The sequence below is a fragment of the Rattus norvegicus genome, chromosome 15 (genome assembly GCF_021556685.1).
Source record: "Rattus norvegicus strain SHRSP/BbbUtx chromosome 15, alternate assembly SHRSP_T2T, whole genome shotgun sequence".
Classification (NCBI taxonomy): Eukaryota; Metazoa; Chordata; class Mammalia; order Rodentia; family Muridae; genus Rattus; species Rattus norvegicus.
The window spans coordinates 75,944,985-75,958,257 of NC_141548.1; the positions used below are offsets into that span (position 1 = coordinate 75,944,985).

At 41.8% G+C, this 13,273-nt stretch overlaps 1 protein-coding gene across 8 annotated transcripts in view; it reads right to left on the bottom strand.

Annotated features, from left to right (window-relative positions):
• Pcdh9 (protocadherin 9) overlaps positions 1 to 11,090 on the bottom strand; it is an 899,165-nt gene extending 888,075 nt beyond the window's left edge. For 4 of the 8 annotated variants that reach the window (NM_001431498.1, NM_001431495.1, NM_001431497.1 and 1 more), the window contains 2 exon segments: positions 6,124 to 9,300; positions 10,527 to 11,090. In NM_001431498.1, the coding sequence (NP_001418427.1) occupies positions 6,124 to 9,159 (3,036 nt within the window). In that variant the 5' untranslated portion in view covers positions 9,160 to 9,300; positions 10,527 to 11,090. 8 annotated transcript variants of the gene reach the window in all.
• Between the last annotated feature and the right edge of the window lie 2,183 nt (positions 11,091 to 13,273).

The following is a 13,273-nucleotide window of genomic DNA, read 5'->3' on the forward strand; positions in this document are numbered from 1 at the left end:
ACACTCATTATAGAACAAAAAAAAATAAGTGTGAAATTCTTAAAATTTAAGTATCAGACTTTTAAATCCACTTTCAGTTATAAACACTCTACTATTAAAAAAGTTGTTTAACTCACACAGGAGCTTCAAATTTTAATGAATCTTGGCTTATGGAAAAAAGGAATGTAAATCTAAAGTAAAAACGTCAATCACAGTAATATATCTTTCAAGTTCTATGTTTCTGAAGACTGACAGCCCAATAGGATTGTATCGAACAAAGGCAAAAAGGCATGTGTTCCTTTCCAAATGAAATGTTTGACAGTTTTAGCAGTTATCTGAACTAACAACTGATAAAAATTTAAACACTAGAGTGTATGTATCTCCTCATATACATGAGGAATCCTATTTCTACATCATATCTATAATTTACTTCTGTAGTGTTATATACTTCACATAGGAATTCAGAAAGAACATTACTTGAAAATGAATATTAAGAAATAAAAATGTCCACAATCTATCATTTTTAGCTACACAACAAGCTACTATGTAAGATACTTCATCAACAAACTAATACTCTTAAGATGGCAGCTTCTAACTTTACCCTACCTCATGGAAACACAACACTACATGCAGAAAGGCTTATGCCTTAAGGATTTTTAAGTACAAACATTGAACAGTCCAGAAAAGAAGTGTTTTCTTTGTTTTGTTCATAAAGACACAAACACTAAGCCTTTACCTCTAGCAGAGCCAAACCAGGAAAATCAAATCAGGAAATGCAGAGCAGTGCTGTGCAAACACTTAGCCTTAGACAGGTGGAACAACACAAGATGAAGCTCTTGACACTTGGTGGAAATCCAGAATCCTCTATCCAAAGAACTTAGAAAATAAGTAAAGCAGGGAATAAAAGTCATTGCCAAAACCGAACTTATATGGAAATATGATCTCAAGAACCCACTCTCATACCTTACACTATAAAATAATGTTCCGGAAAGATAACACATTAAATTGCCAGTTGTAATATTTGGGCTGTAATTCATAGACCTGACGTGAGTTACAATGGATTGTAAGGAAATCCCACTGTAAGTTTGAGTTTTTTCATGCAACCTCAGTATTCTATTTTCTGTCTTTTAATTTATGCCATGCTAACAAGAAAATTATAGCCTGCAATTAAATAATGACGGTGTTCACATATATATAAAATAAAATGGAATATTGTCATAACTACAACATTTCCAAGATGGTCTTTATTTTCACTGCCAGGATGTGAGCATTGTGCACTTGAGGTCAATGATCTCCCCCTGCACTATACCTACAGACTTGCAAGGTGATTTTAATGAGCCACTGTCTGTTCTTTCTCAATGTGGGTGTGTATGGTCTGAACCATGCGAGATGAGAAAGCATGATGGGTAGGTAGAAGAATATTTTAGCTATAAAAATCCCCTGCCTGTTTATAAATACTATGTACATAATTGCACCCTAAAAAAGCCTGTTTAATACAATGGCAACTTCAAAAAACATCTATTTTCCTTACTATTACTAGGAATTAATGGCACAATGTATATTGAGCCTCGTAGGATGATCAATGGGAAAGAAAATCAAATGTCCCAGTTAAAAATCCTAGAGAGAAGGTGGTCAAGATGAACAACTAACTCATCCTTACCTATGAAGTCTAAATCAGTCTCCAAGGGGTTATTTTTTTACTTCCTACATATGAGCCACACGGCATCACACCAACAGGAGCTATCAAGAGAGAGGAGGAGCACTACAGTTCACAGTTTTCAAAATCACTTGATTTTTGAGGTAGGGGTTAATTTTCCACAATGCAGCATGCACACTCCTGCCTGCATGAGGGTCTAAAATTCAGAAGATAAAAACAGGCTTCAGTTTCTGCAGGCCTCACATCACACTGCCTTTGCTCCCTTCACTCTCAATTGCCTTTTATTTTATTTTATTTTATTTTTTGTCTTTCTGACAGTTCTAAATACCAGCTCTGTGACTGCCTTCTGTGTTCCACATGTCATAATAACTTGCAGAACCGATTGTGGTGGATTACTCAAAGACGAAAAGTAATCACAAATGTAATATAGTATCTCTAAATGATCAGGACCATAAGCAATTCTCTTTGCAACTGTAAAAGCACACACGTCCGCTTTAGTACAGTTTGTCTACACATTTCCAATGTATAAATTCCTCAATCTATACATAAATGTGCATCTGAGCAAATACTTTAAAACCATAAAACGTTAATGTCAGGATGTTTTAGCTTTGAAATGAGCATTTCATTTAGAAAACTAAATCTGGCTGTTTACTCAGAACCGAACTCCGGTGGAATCTTTATAGATTGTTTGATGACTTGAAGAACTTGTCAAATGTAAATAGATCACTGTTCTTTATGTTAACATTTTCATTTATCCCCCACCCTCCCACTGGAGAGAACAAACCACATGGGATCAAGAAAATTAATTCCCCAAACGCTGTCAACCAAGTTGGGAAACAGCAATAAACAGCTTACTGTAAGCCTCCAGCAACAATAAAACAGCTGTCAATAAGTGGGCAAAGTTGAGATGTGCAAAAACAGCTCTGTTGGATATGATGCTATGAAAAGAACAGGAGAGCATCTCAGTTCTGATCCACTAATGCTGACTCTCAAGGAATGGTCCTTAGACGATCAGAAAGCAGCATCATCTAGGAAGTGTTAGCTAGGTACGTTTACAGGTCTGACCCAGTAGCAGTGCACCAGAACTGGTCTAGATAAATACCAAACTCTGTTTTAAGAGACTCTATTGATTTTCAGACATAGTGCATTTGAAAATTCATATTTCAAACCCTATTATATCCAGGATAGCTTTCTTTCTTCTTTTAGGCAAAAACAGAAGCAATTTGACTGTGGAGTGACCAGATGGAATTTATAGCATTGACATAATTTCAGTCTGCAGCAGTGAAGTTTGCTTTGATCTTTGGATGACCCTTTGCCTAAAACTATATAGAGGACACTATGAAAGCTCTTTTCTAAAAAAATGTAGCGGCAGAATAAATGACAGAATTGTTATACTGCAATTTAAAACAACTTAGTAAGATAGAGTCAATACAGGGATCGCATTTACAATTACCTTATGCATTACCTGCAAACACACAGGAAAAGGGAAAGCGTGGGACAAACTATGAGCCACTGCCCCAACAACCAGCTTGGGATGTAGAAACAAGATGTTGCATTTTCATGAGGACAATTCAGAGTAGTGGTACTTAAAATTTGGGAACCTTTTACTCAAAGGTCTGGCACTTTCCACACTTAAACTAGCAGCATGACATCAAAAGGAGTCCGGTTAAAGCCAAGACTTACAAAGTAGCAATAAATAAATTTGGTAACCTTCTAGTCAAGAATCTTCCAGTTTCCAAACCTCAGCAAGCATCACAATGTCTAAAGGAGTCCAGTTAAAGTCAATCATGCCCACTTGACAAAAAAAAATCCTTCCTATGTTATATAATAATCTATAAATTCACGTGACAAAATTTGTAGTAATAAAACTTATACTTTCAATGTTGTAAAGTACAGGAGCTCAGATTGTATAAGGGTTCCTAGTTGAAACAGAGGAGCTAAATAAGATAATAACACCAACCATTTGTTCTAGTTTAACCAAAGCATCTTAGAGAGTTATCATAGAGTTCGGTGAATAAGATTTTAAGAAGCTATACATAATTTCCCTTTCATTAATAGAAAACACCCTCTGCCTTATTATATTATATAATAATATCTTCCTCAATATTATAGCTATGCCTCTGTCCACAGCCATCCCCACTCTACTGATTTCCAAAACTTATTTCCTCACAGGTGACTGCTACGTTTTTAGTTTTTCTTTTATTATGAAAACTACCTCAGAATGTATACAAGAAAGCTACAGAATGCCTGCTCATGGTCCAAAAGTGTGTCTGAAACATACCGTAGTTTCAGTCTGTGAGTTACTCAGCGTCCTGTCAGCAAGATTATGTCATATACAAACAAATGTCTTTATAACAAACCAAGCTCCGTGGGAAGATCTTTAAGAAAACTCTGCTGAAACACATCTGACTACTATTTGTGTCTTTGCTTCATATTTAAGCTCAATAACTGGAAAAAAATCAGAAGAATTTGGCCTGTACCTTGCTGGCAATTCCCCTATACTGAAGTGAAGGGGTTGATCATGTAGGAGGGTAGACATCTCCTTGGGAAATTGGTTTCAGATCTCACAGAAAACATTTCTGTTTACACTGGTTCTTTTCAAGGAATGACAGAAAGCACAGCACATCATTTTTTTTTTCATTGAGAAAGAAACTTCCTAATAAAGTCCATTTAGTTTCACTGGTTACTTTTCTTGCCATAATAAACTATTAAGCAACTTTAAAAAATCTTGGCTATATTCAGACAATTTCCAAATATTTAACACCACTCTCTTCTCAAGCACTGATAAAGTTAACCTGAAACTGAGTTGTCCTGACTTTCACTATCAACTAAAAGCCTGAAGGCTTCCTCTAGGACATCAAAACCATTTTGTTTCTTTGAGGTTCTTTCACCTTGTGTTTCTCAGCTTTACTCGAATGTTCCTCAACAATGCTCTATGTGTTTAGTATGTCAGGTGGAGAGCTTACATTCATAATAATAATTATACCGAGTATTCTTAGAGCACCTGTGTGATTGACTGATTAAATCACTTTTATGCCTTATTCGCCTGAAGCCCCAGACTCACTACAGAGCGGCTACTGAATGTAAAAGGGGAAACAGTTTCCATTAGAAACACTACTCTATCACAACTTCAGAGAACAAAACAAAACAATGACAACATTAAAGAACCCTTTTCAATTTTCCCAAGTCTCGTCAAGATGGTTCTGTGAACTTTGCTTTACCTGATTTTCTGAGATTTATGTTTATAACTGGTTAGCAAGGTGGTAGATGGGCCACCAGCAGAGATGGACTCCTAACAACAGAGCTTGACTTCCAAAATCCTAGAAACTTGATGTGCTGAGAGCAACTCACTAAAGAGCAAACAAATGAACTTAAATGCTAGTTGCTCCAGAGGAACTATCATTAAATAAAAGGTATCTTTGGCTGTACTACCAAAGATCCTTCCCTCCCCCTCCTCCTAGCTACTGCAGGATTGGCACCTGGCCAGCACAGGGGACATGATACCCTAGTGCCATCTACAGGCTATTATTGACATTCAAATTTCATGGCAACAGACAAGCACCAAAGAAATAAATTAGACAGCGCTGCATTTAAATCTTTATTAACAAGGAATTATTAGACCTAAGGAAAACTAATTCTGGATTTGGTTGAAATATGAGTTTCTCAGCCTCTTAATCTCTCTTCACACAGTGTCTTTCACAGTTTAAAATGAGTTATGACAGATCACTTATGCATTGCTAAGATGAGAAAGTATTTACAATGGAATCCTTCTTTTCTGTATAAATTAGTAATATTAGAGAGAAAGCATTCCTTTTATTTCCCTTTTCTTTTCAAATATGAACCATTATGGACACTGAAAATCGTTCTAAGAAAGATCCAGCTTACTATATTACAATAAAATAACTTGAAATCAAGGAGTAGACTTTCTATATGGCTTAGATGCAATCAATCAATAATCATGTGCTTCCCAGCTGATGTACATATAATATACTACTCTCTCTTTTTTACTGTGTAAAAAAAAAAAAACTGTAACCCCTTTATCGACCACAGCTCCAGAGTGAGTGGTGTCAGACCTTCAAATGTCATTTAAACTTGATACTTGAAGGTGACTTTTTAGATCAAAAGGTAATGTGAAAATCTTGAAGTAGGTAATTTGGAAACCCCAGGAGCAGAATTGGGCAAATCAGGATGGGTTTTCTTCTTGAGCAAACATTATCTCGGGACATTTTGGAATAATTTCCTCTTTTCATCTTTTGCCATTTGAAGGAAACTGGGAGGTTAAATATTCTCAGAACTCAGAAATTTCAAAGCTGTTCTAAAAATTCTTGACTGAGCCCCAGAGGAATAAAAAAGGGGTCAAGTTTTTTTTTCCTCCTTATAACTAAGCTAAAGTTAGACCAAAAAACAATACACACAGTGGCACGTTAATACTGGTTGACTGGGCACTTGTATGCAGTACTTATAGACCAGTAAAAGTGCTCGTTTACCTGTCTGGTGTGTAAGGGGCCCTTTGTCTTGAAGCCTCCTTGGGAGCTGCACTCTGAGGCACTGAAGTGATCTGAACTAGTGGAGGAGCGTTTGGAAAGGGTGTCGCAGCCCCCAACAAAGGTGTTGTCCAAAGGGAGCTCTTGAATGACGTGGTGCTTTTTCACGGAAACTGGAGTGTCTGGTTTGAGATGAAACGCAGGCTGTGGAGAGGCAGATTTGTAGTGCTTGGCCAGGTCAGGGCTGTTAGGCTTGAAGGTTGTTGGAGGGGCCGGGCCCCAGTCAAATCTTCCTATACTCTGTTCCTCCAGCTCAGCAGGCAGGCTTATGGTCCCATTGATAGGTTCATGAACCGCATCATCAGGTTTGGACTCTTCGATAGTAACAAAGTTCAAAAGAGAACTCTTGGGCGACTTTCTTTTCTTCCGTTTCTTTTTCTTGTTTTGTTTATTCTCCTGGTTTGGGGACATCCATTCAGCACCTTGTTTGCTCCTCTGAGCAGCCTTGAACCTCGACGCATGGCGACAGCGCACCAGCACCGTGACAAAGATCACGACGATGACGACCATGGCCCCGGCAACGATGGCAATCATGATGGTGAGATAGTCCTCGTTTTGATAAGGTTGACCACTATCTCCTATGTTCCTGTCCAGCGGGGTCTCCATAGTCCTACGGATCAAGTCATATATATACGAGGCGTTTCCAGCAGTGTCGTTCACGTAAAGAAATACCAGCACAAGAGTGTGCAAAGCCTTAGGGTACCCCAGGTCACTTATGTTGACCACGAGACGGTGCAGGCCCACGTCAGTAGGTGCCGGCTTTTCTTCTAAGGTGATATTGCCCGTTACTGGATCAATCCGAAATAATCCTTTGTTGTTCCCGCTCACTATGGTATACTTAAGTTCTGCATTCATCCCGGTGTCAATATCCACAGCAAAAACTTCAGCAACCACGGAACCAGGAATGGCTGAGAGGGGCACCAACTTAAAGGAGGTGTTGGATGGTGGGGAAATGACAACTGGACTATTGTCATTGACATCCATGACATTGATAGTTACTTTTGCAGTAGAGGACCGAGGTGGCTGTCCTCCGTCAGTGGCTTTGACATCAAACGTGTAGGAACTCTGCTGTTCTCTATCAAAGGAGACATTGGACTTTATGACTCCTGAATAGGGATCCAACACGAAATTTTCATTGTCATTTAGAATGGAAAGAGTCACAGCTTTATTCTCTCCAGCGTCCTCGTCTGTCACTGTGATTACCCCCACAGTACTATACTTTGGCAGATTCTCAGACACAAAAAACTGAAAATGATTATGAGTGAACTTGGGGCTATTGTCATTCTCATCCAGAACAGTAACTATCACGGCTGCTTGGCTCTGCAGGGGAGGGGTCCCGTTGTCCCTGGCAGTTACTGTAAAAATGAACCGCTCTTGTTCCTCCCTGTTAAAGACTCTGGAGGCTGTCAGAACTCCTGTCTTTCTGTCCAGATCAAAGAAGGAGGCATTGGGTCCAAGCTGATAAACAATGTCTGCATTTTTCCCACTGTCTTCATCCGTAGCACTAATAGTTGTTAAGTATAACCCACGTCGGTTGTTTTCAGAAACTGACAGCTCAATTACAGGCTGGTTGAAAATTGGTGGGTTGTCATTTTCGTCCTCAAGCTTAACCCTTACCAGGGCAGTCTGATTCAAACTGGGCTTCCCAGAATCAGAGGCAACGATTTTAAAGCTGAATTCTTTGGTGCCCTCATAGTCCAGCAGAGACGAGGTCTCTAGCAGATACTGGTTGTCATACACTGCCTTCAGATGAAATGGGACTTCTCTTTCAATAAAACAGATCACTTTGCCATTCACATCCGTGTCCTTATCTGAAACTGTAATTAGGGCAATCTTTGTATTGACTGGATCTTTCTCAGAGAGATACACGGTGCCATTGATGGGACTTATAATGTACCTGAGGTCTATGTTTGGAGGATTATCATTTACATCTGTGACATTGATGGTAACGGTGGCTCTGGCAGGAGTGGAGCTGCCGTCACTAGCCAGCACTGTCACTTTGTGAATGGCTGTCTCTTCCCTATCTAAGGACCTCTGAACTGTAATCAGCCCAGTTGTGTTATTTAAAGCAAAGAGTCTTTTGGTTGCAGGGGCGACCTGGGCACCAAAGATGTACCGGATTTCAGCATTGCTGCCTATGTCTGCATCAGTAGCATGGAGCTGAATCACAGAGGTCCCTACAGGAGCATTCTCTGGAATATGCACTTCCACTTGACCCTCTTTAAACACTGGCCTGTTGTCATTGACATCACTTACTGTGACCTGGAGTATGGCTGTGCTGGATTTCTGTGGAGTGCCCCCATCCTCCACTTTGATTTTCATCACATAGGTATCTTTTTGTTCTCTATCCAAGTTCTGCTGAACGATCAATTGCGGCCACTTTTCTCCCTCCGGAGTTTCCACGATATCCAGTCCAAAAACACTCTGCCCATTCAGCAATTCATAATGCTGTACCCCATTGAAGCCCGTGTCAGGGTCTGTGGCTGATGGGATTGGAAAGCGACTGTTGATCAAAGTGTTCTCTGGGATGGAAATATTGATGACGGGAGACGGAAACATGGGGGCATTATCATTGGTATCCTTGACAATGATCTTGATTTTGATCAGTCTGAAAAAGTCATTGGGGAGGATCACCACCTCAAGTTCAAAGAAACACTCATTCTCCTCAGCATAAGAAGCTCCGGCACAGAGTTTCTCTCTGTCTATTCTGTTGGAGGTTGTGAAAATCTCCCCAGTGCTACTGGATACTTTCACCAGAGGGGCATCCCCAGCTTTAGAAACCAGCCTGTAGACAAGGCTGGCACTCGTCCCTGTGGCAGCGTTGATGTGAGAAATATTCAGATCCTTTGGTATATTTCCTATGGGCACATTTTCGGGCAATTCCTCTCTAATAGTGTAAATAAGTTCTTGAGCTATTGCGGAATCCAGCCTTAAACAGGCAATCAGAGCAGCCAACAGGTAAAAATCCCTCAGGTCCATGATAATGTCTTTATTTTCTTCCCTTGGATTTTAGAGTTTAAAGGTTCCCACTGAGGAATGATGCACGGATTGCAAGAGGAAGTGTGCATGGACCGGAGGAGGAGGAGGCATTACATCTCATCTCTTATGTGGAGACAGCCACTGTCAACACAATTGTACAGACAACATTATTCTTCGGCAAATGAGAACACGGTCACCAAAACATCGAAGCACACTGTCCCTGCCTATTAGTAAACATGGCAGTTTGCTGTGCCACAGTTTGCAAGTTAACTCTGTGGTCACATCACTGAATAGTCCCTGCTTGTTGCATTTGCCCAGAGAAAATGAAATTCATCTACTTTTGAATTAAGGACAGCAGCAGCTATTTTTACCTGGATCCCCCCCCAACCCCCACACTGTTTTTTCCCCACAACACTGTTTAATTCAAAGCATACATTCTTGTTCCCCCTCAACCCCCGTTCAATCCCCTTCCTGCTCTCTAACCCACCTCCCCTAGTTGTTTGAGACTGAATTGAAAGACCTCAAGTATTTAGGTACGATTGCTGCCAACTGCTTTGTCACATGTTAGATATGAGGTGTTTTCTTCTCTGCCACACTGAGTCATCTCCTCCTCTCAAAAGACTGCTTTTTTCCTTCCTCCCAGTTCTTCAACTGTCTCATAATCCAACCTTGCTGGGAAATGAGCATCGGACATTCTGCAGCAGCGGCAACAGCAGTAGTCACTGGCCACTACATATTCTCACTGCCTCAAAGCACCAGACCAAGACTTCACATGCCTTACTCACAGCCTGCTCTCCTTTCTCCATATGTCCACATTGCCCCGGTTGAGATAAATAAACACACTGAAACTTTTAAATAAACGTATCATAATAGACAATTGCTTATCACAGAGGTGGATCGACCAGCATGCTGAGATGGAAGTGAATCACAGCCAACATTCCTATGAAACACCACGCTATTTTTCTACTAAGCATAAAAGAACAAAAAATGCAGTTTATTAATCCGGTGTCTCATTATAATATTAGTAACATTTGCTACACATAAATACCGCAACCCGGTAACACACGTAAAAGAACTTCCGCTCAGATGCCCCTCTAACTGCAGTTTAAATGGGTGCAAAGCTCAAGGCGGCTACCCACCGGAGTAAGACTGGTCAGTTCCCAGGCTCTAAGCTTATCTGCATTAGGCTACACAGTAGCTGATGCCCGCGATTAGTTCCAGCAGAGTGGTGCAGGTGGGGTTGCAGATACAACCCAGTAGGTGAGCTCTGCCCCAGCCAGCTACCCAATTACAAACACCTCTCATCTACACCGAGGACATAACTAAAGACGGCATTTCGAATTGTTAATGCGAAACTTTACACTTACGTTAGTTGCCTCAACCTTGCCCCTTTCCCAGTAGGCTGCAGTTAAGAAGGATTTGTTCCAACACATAGAAAGCCATGCATCTGGTAGCACCAGTTTGGGGAGAATTCAGAAGCAGCAAAACGTTTCCTCCTTGTAAAATGTGTGGCTTCGGGCTGGCAAATTAGCAACTCCCGAGAACAAATTCACAGATTTGTCGTTAGTCATTCTCTCCACATTTCCTCGCTTTTACCCACTGGGTCTGGGCTCTTCTGGTATTTAACGCACGCCACATCCAATTGCACTACTTCAGCTCGGGAGTGTATCCCACAGTATCCAGCCTACCATTTGCATCCGATGGCAATACTGCTGAAGTCTTTAACTTCTGGTAGGAAACGTCAGAGTTGGGTGATGGTGATTTTCTGGATGTTTTCCCGGGGTGCCAATTGCCCGGCAAATTCTTAATCCGTGAGCTCTTTCGCGCTCCAGAGACTGAGGCTCTCCTTCCTACCTCGCGTACTCTTCGCTTTTCCCTTCTCTTCTACCCCCTTCTCCTTCTCCCTCTCCTCTCTCTCCTCTCTCTGAACTGAATTTCTTGATATAACTCTCAATAAGCCCAGAGGGAGGGCGTGACGGCCGAGGCCCCACCTCCGGGCCCTGATTGGCCAGCATCTTGCAGTGCGGGAGGCTGCAGAGGGCTGCGGGAGGGGGCGCGGAACAAGGCGCTGACTGTCTCTAGCCTCCCCTCCCCAGCGCCCCTCGGCAGCCGCGAAAACCTGGAGAAACGATCCCGGTCCCGGGAGAGCTGTTTTCAGGACGCGCACTGAGCATGCCCGGCAGGGGCCAGCACCCAGGGTGGCTCGGGAGCTATCGAGCTCCTACCGAGCTTGCCGCGGCGGAGCGAGGGCGGTGCGATTGCACCCGAGCGAAACCCGGGGACCTAGATTCTCGCCACCGGGTGGTGAGGGTCATCGAAGGCGCTCTTTCCTTGATGCATTTCTGTCTGCAAAGTGGAAAGGGCTAAATTGCAGAGCCGGCTGAGACTCGCAGCCACCCTTCAGTGAGGAGTTCTGGCCAGCAAATCCTGGAGCGCATTAAACCATTAAACCGACTCTGTGCGGGTGCTGCAAATTGAGGCATTTGCTGGCAGGGATATCCGAAGGAAGGGCGAACAGGGCGGAGAGCTAAAGATAGGGCAGTAGATATTTGAGTCTCGGTGGAAAATGGAAAGAAAATTAATCTGGGCTTTTACTGCGTGCAGGGTCACTGAAACTGCCTGGGGAAAAGGAACGTTGTAGCTGGGGTCTCTGGGCGCAACCACCGACAGTTTGCGGTGCAAGAAGTCTCCTTTCCCGGGAGCTGATCGAGCTTCCGCGCTTGATCGAGGCAGCCTCTGTCCTGCCTTTGCGTCGCAGGGAACCGGAAAACCTAGCTCGCCTGAACCGAGGCTGCATCCGAGCCTGCTGTCAGCTCACCTAACTTCGAACTTTGCTTCCGACTGGCTGGAAGGAATCCCAAGCAGCTGTTAGCCAAGCTGCAAAAGCTCCTTACCCCTCTACACTTTCCGCTGGACTCATTTCCCTGCCAGGCATGTGTCTGACTCCAGCTTTGTAGTACATCCTCACAATTTTGCGTCTCGTTTTTCATACCAGGGCTGAGATACCAGGATGGGATACTTCAGAAAGGGTCATCCTGATTCCTGTCACGTTCCCCAAAGCCACACTCATCTTTAAAAACCAGTAAGTTAGGTAGGTTTGGCTTCACCTGCGCCAGACAGGTGCCTGAGTAAAGTTTGATATAAAACGCTATTAGTTTAATAACAGAAAATTTCCCCCTCCCCCACCCAATGGTCTATAAAGGCTCTCGGAAGAGGTCTTAAGACTTGGTTGACTTTCGCTAAGTTGGAAAAATAAAGGGCATTTATTTTAAAGCTTGTGTTTATTGCAATGTAATAGAATGCAATGGCTTTAAATTTAGGCTTTTTAATTTGGGAGGAATATCAAGTTTTTTTGACTATACACATTTTCTTTTAAAGCATGGCCATTTAAATTTTGATAATAAAAAAGTAAAAAACAAATCAGGGTTTCCAAACTCTCCAGTGTATAATCTGGATTTTAGCTGCCCTGTTTGGCATTACACTTTTTCTTGTATGAAAATGTAATTCCAGTTTATTACTAAAACTTTTCCTCAGGTGCATCCTCACAGGAAAAGTTTAGTGTCTAAAAGTTCATCCCCTTGTGTGGTAAAGCATTTTTTTTTCTTATAGTCAATGTGTTGGTGGTGTTTGCATTCGGTCAAAAATGTTAAATTAAAGTTTAATGGGATTAGGATAAACAAGGTTTAAGGAAAGAAGACCCGTATGTATCCAGATTCAAGAGGGGGAAAAATCCTCATAAAACAACGCTAGTGAGTTAAAGGCTGATTCTTTTACTTGAACTGTAGTGAACACTCTTCTGCCATTCACAGAATTAAAGCTAATGTAGCTCGTTCTTATGCTTGCGTGTTTTCTGTGGTGAACTATTCTGATATAGTCACAATAAACAACAGCGCAGCAACTTTCCAGCTGATTTCGTGAACAATGCAATGATACGTTAATCATATCGCCGTCATTTCCAAGTCACGCAGTGGCAGCGCATAGCCTAACAATTATTATTTAACCTTGTTAGTAAGCAGGGGTGTTACTCTCTGTGAAGAGATGGCTTCACTTGCTGGCTTAGGCCGTTGCATACCTCATGCTTGAAAATGAAATCTTAATATGAAACAGGATGAAG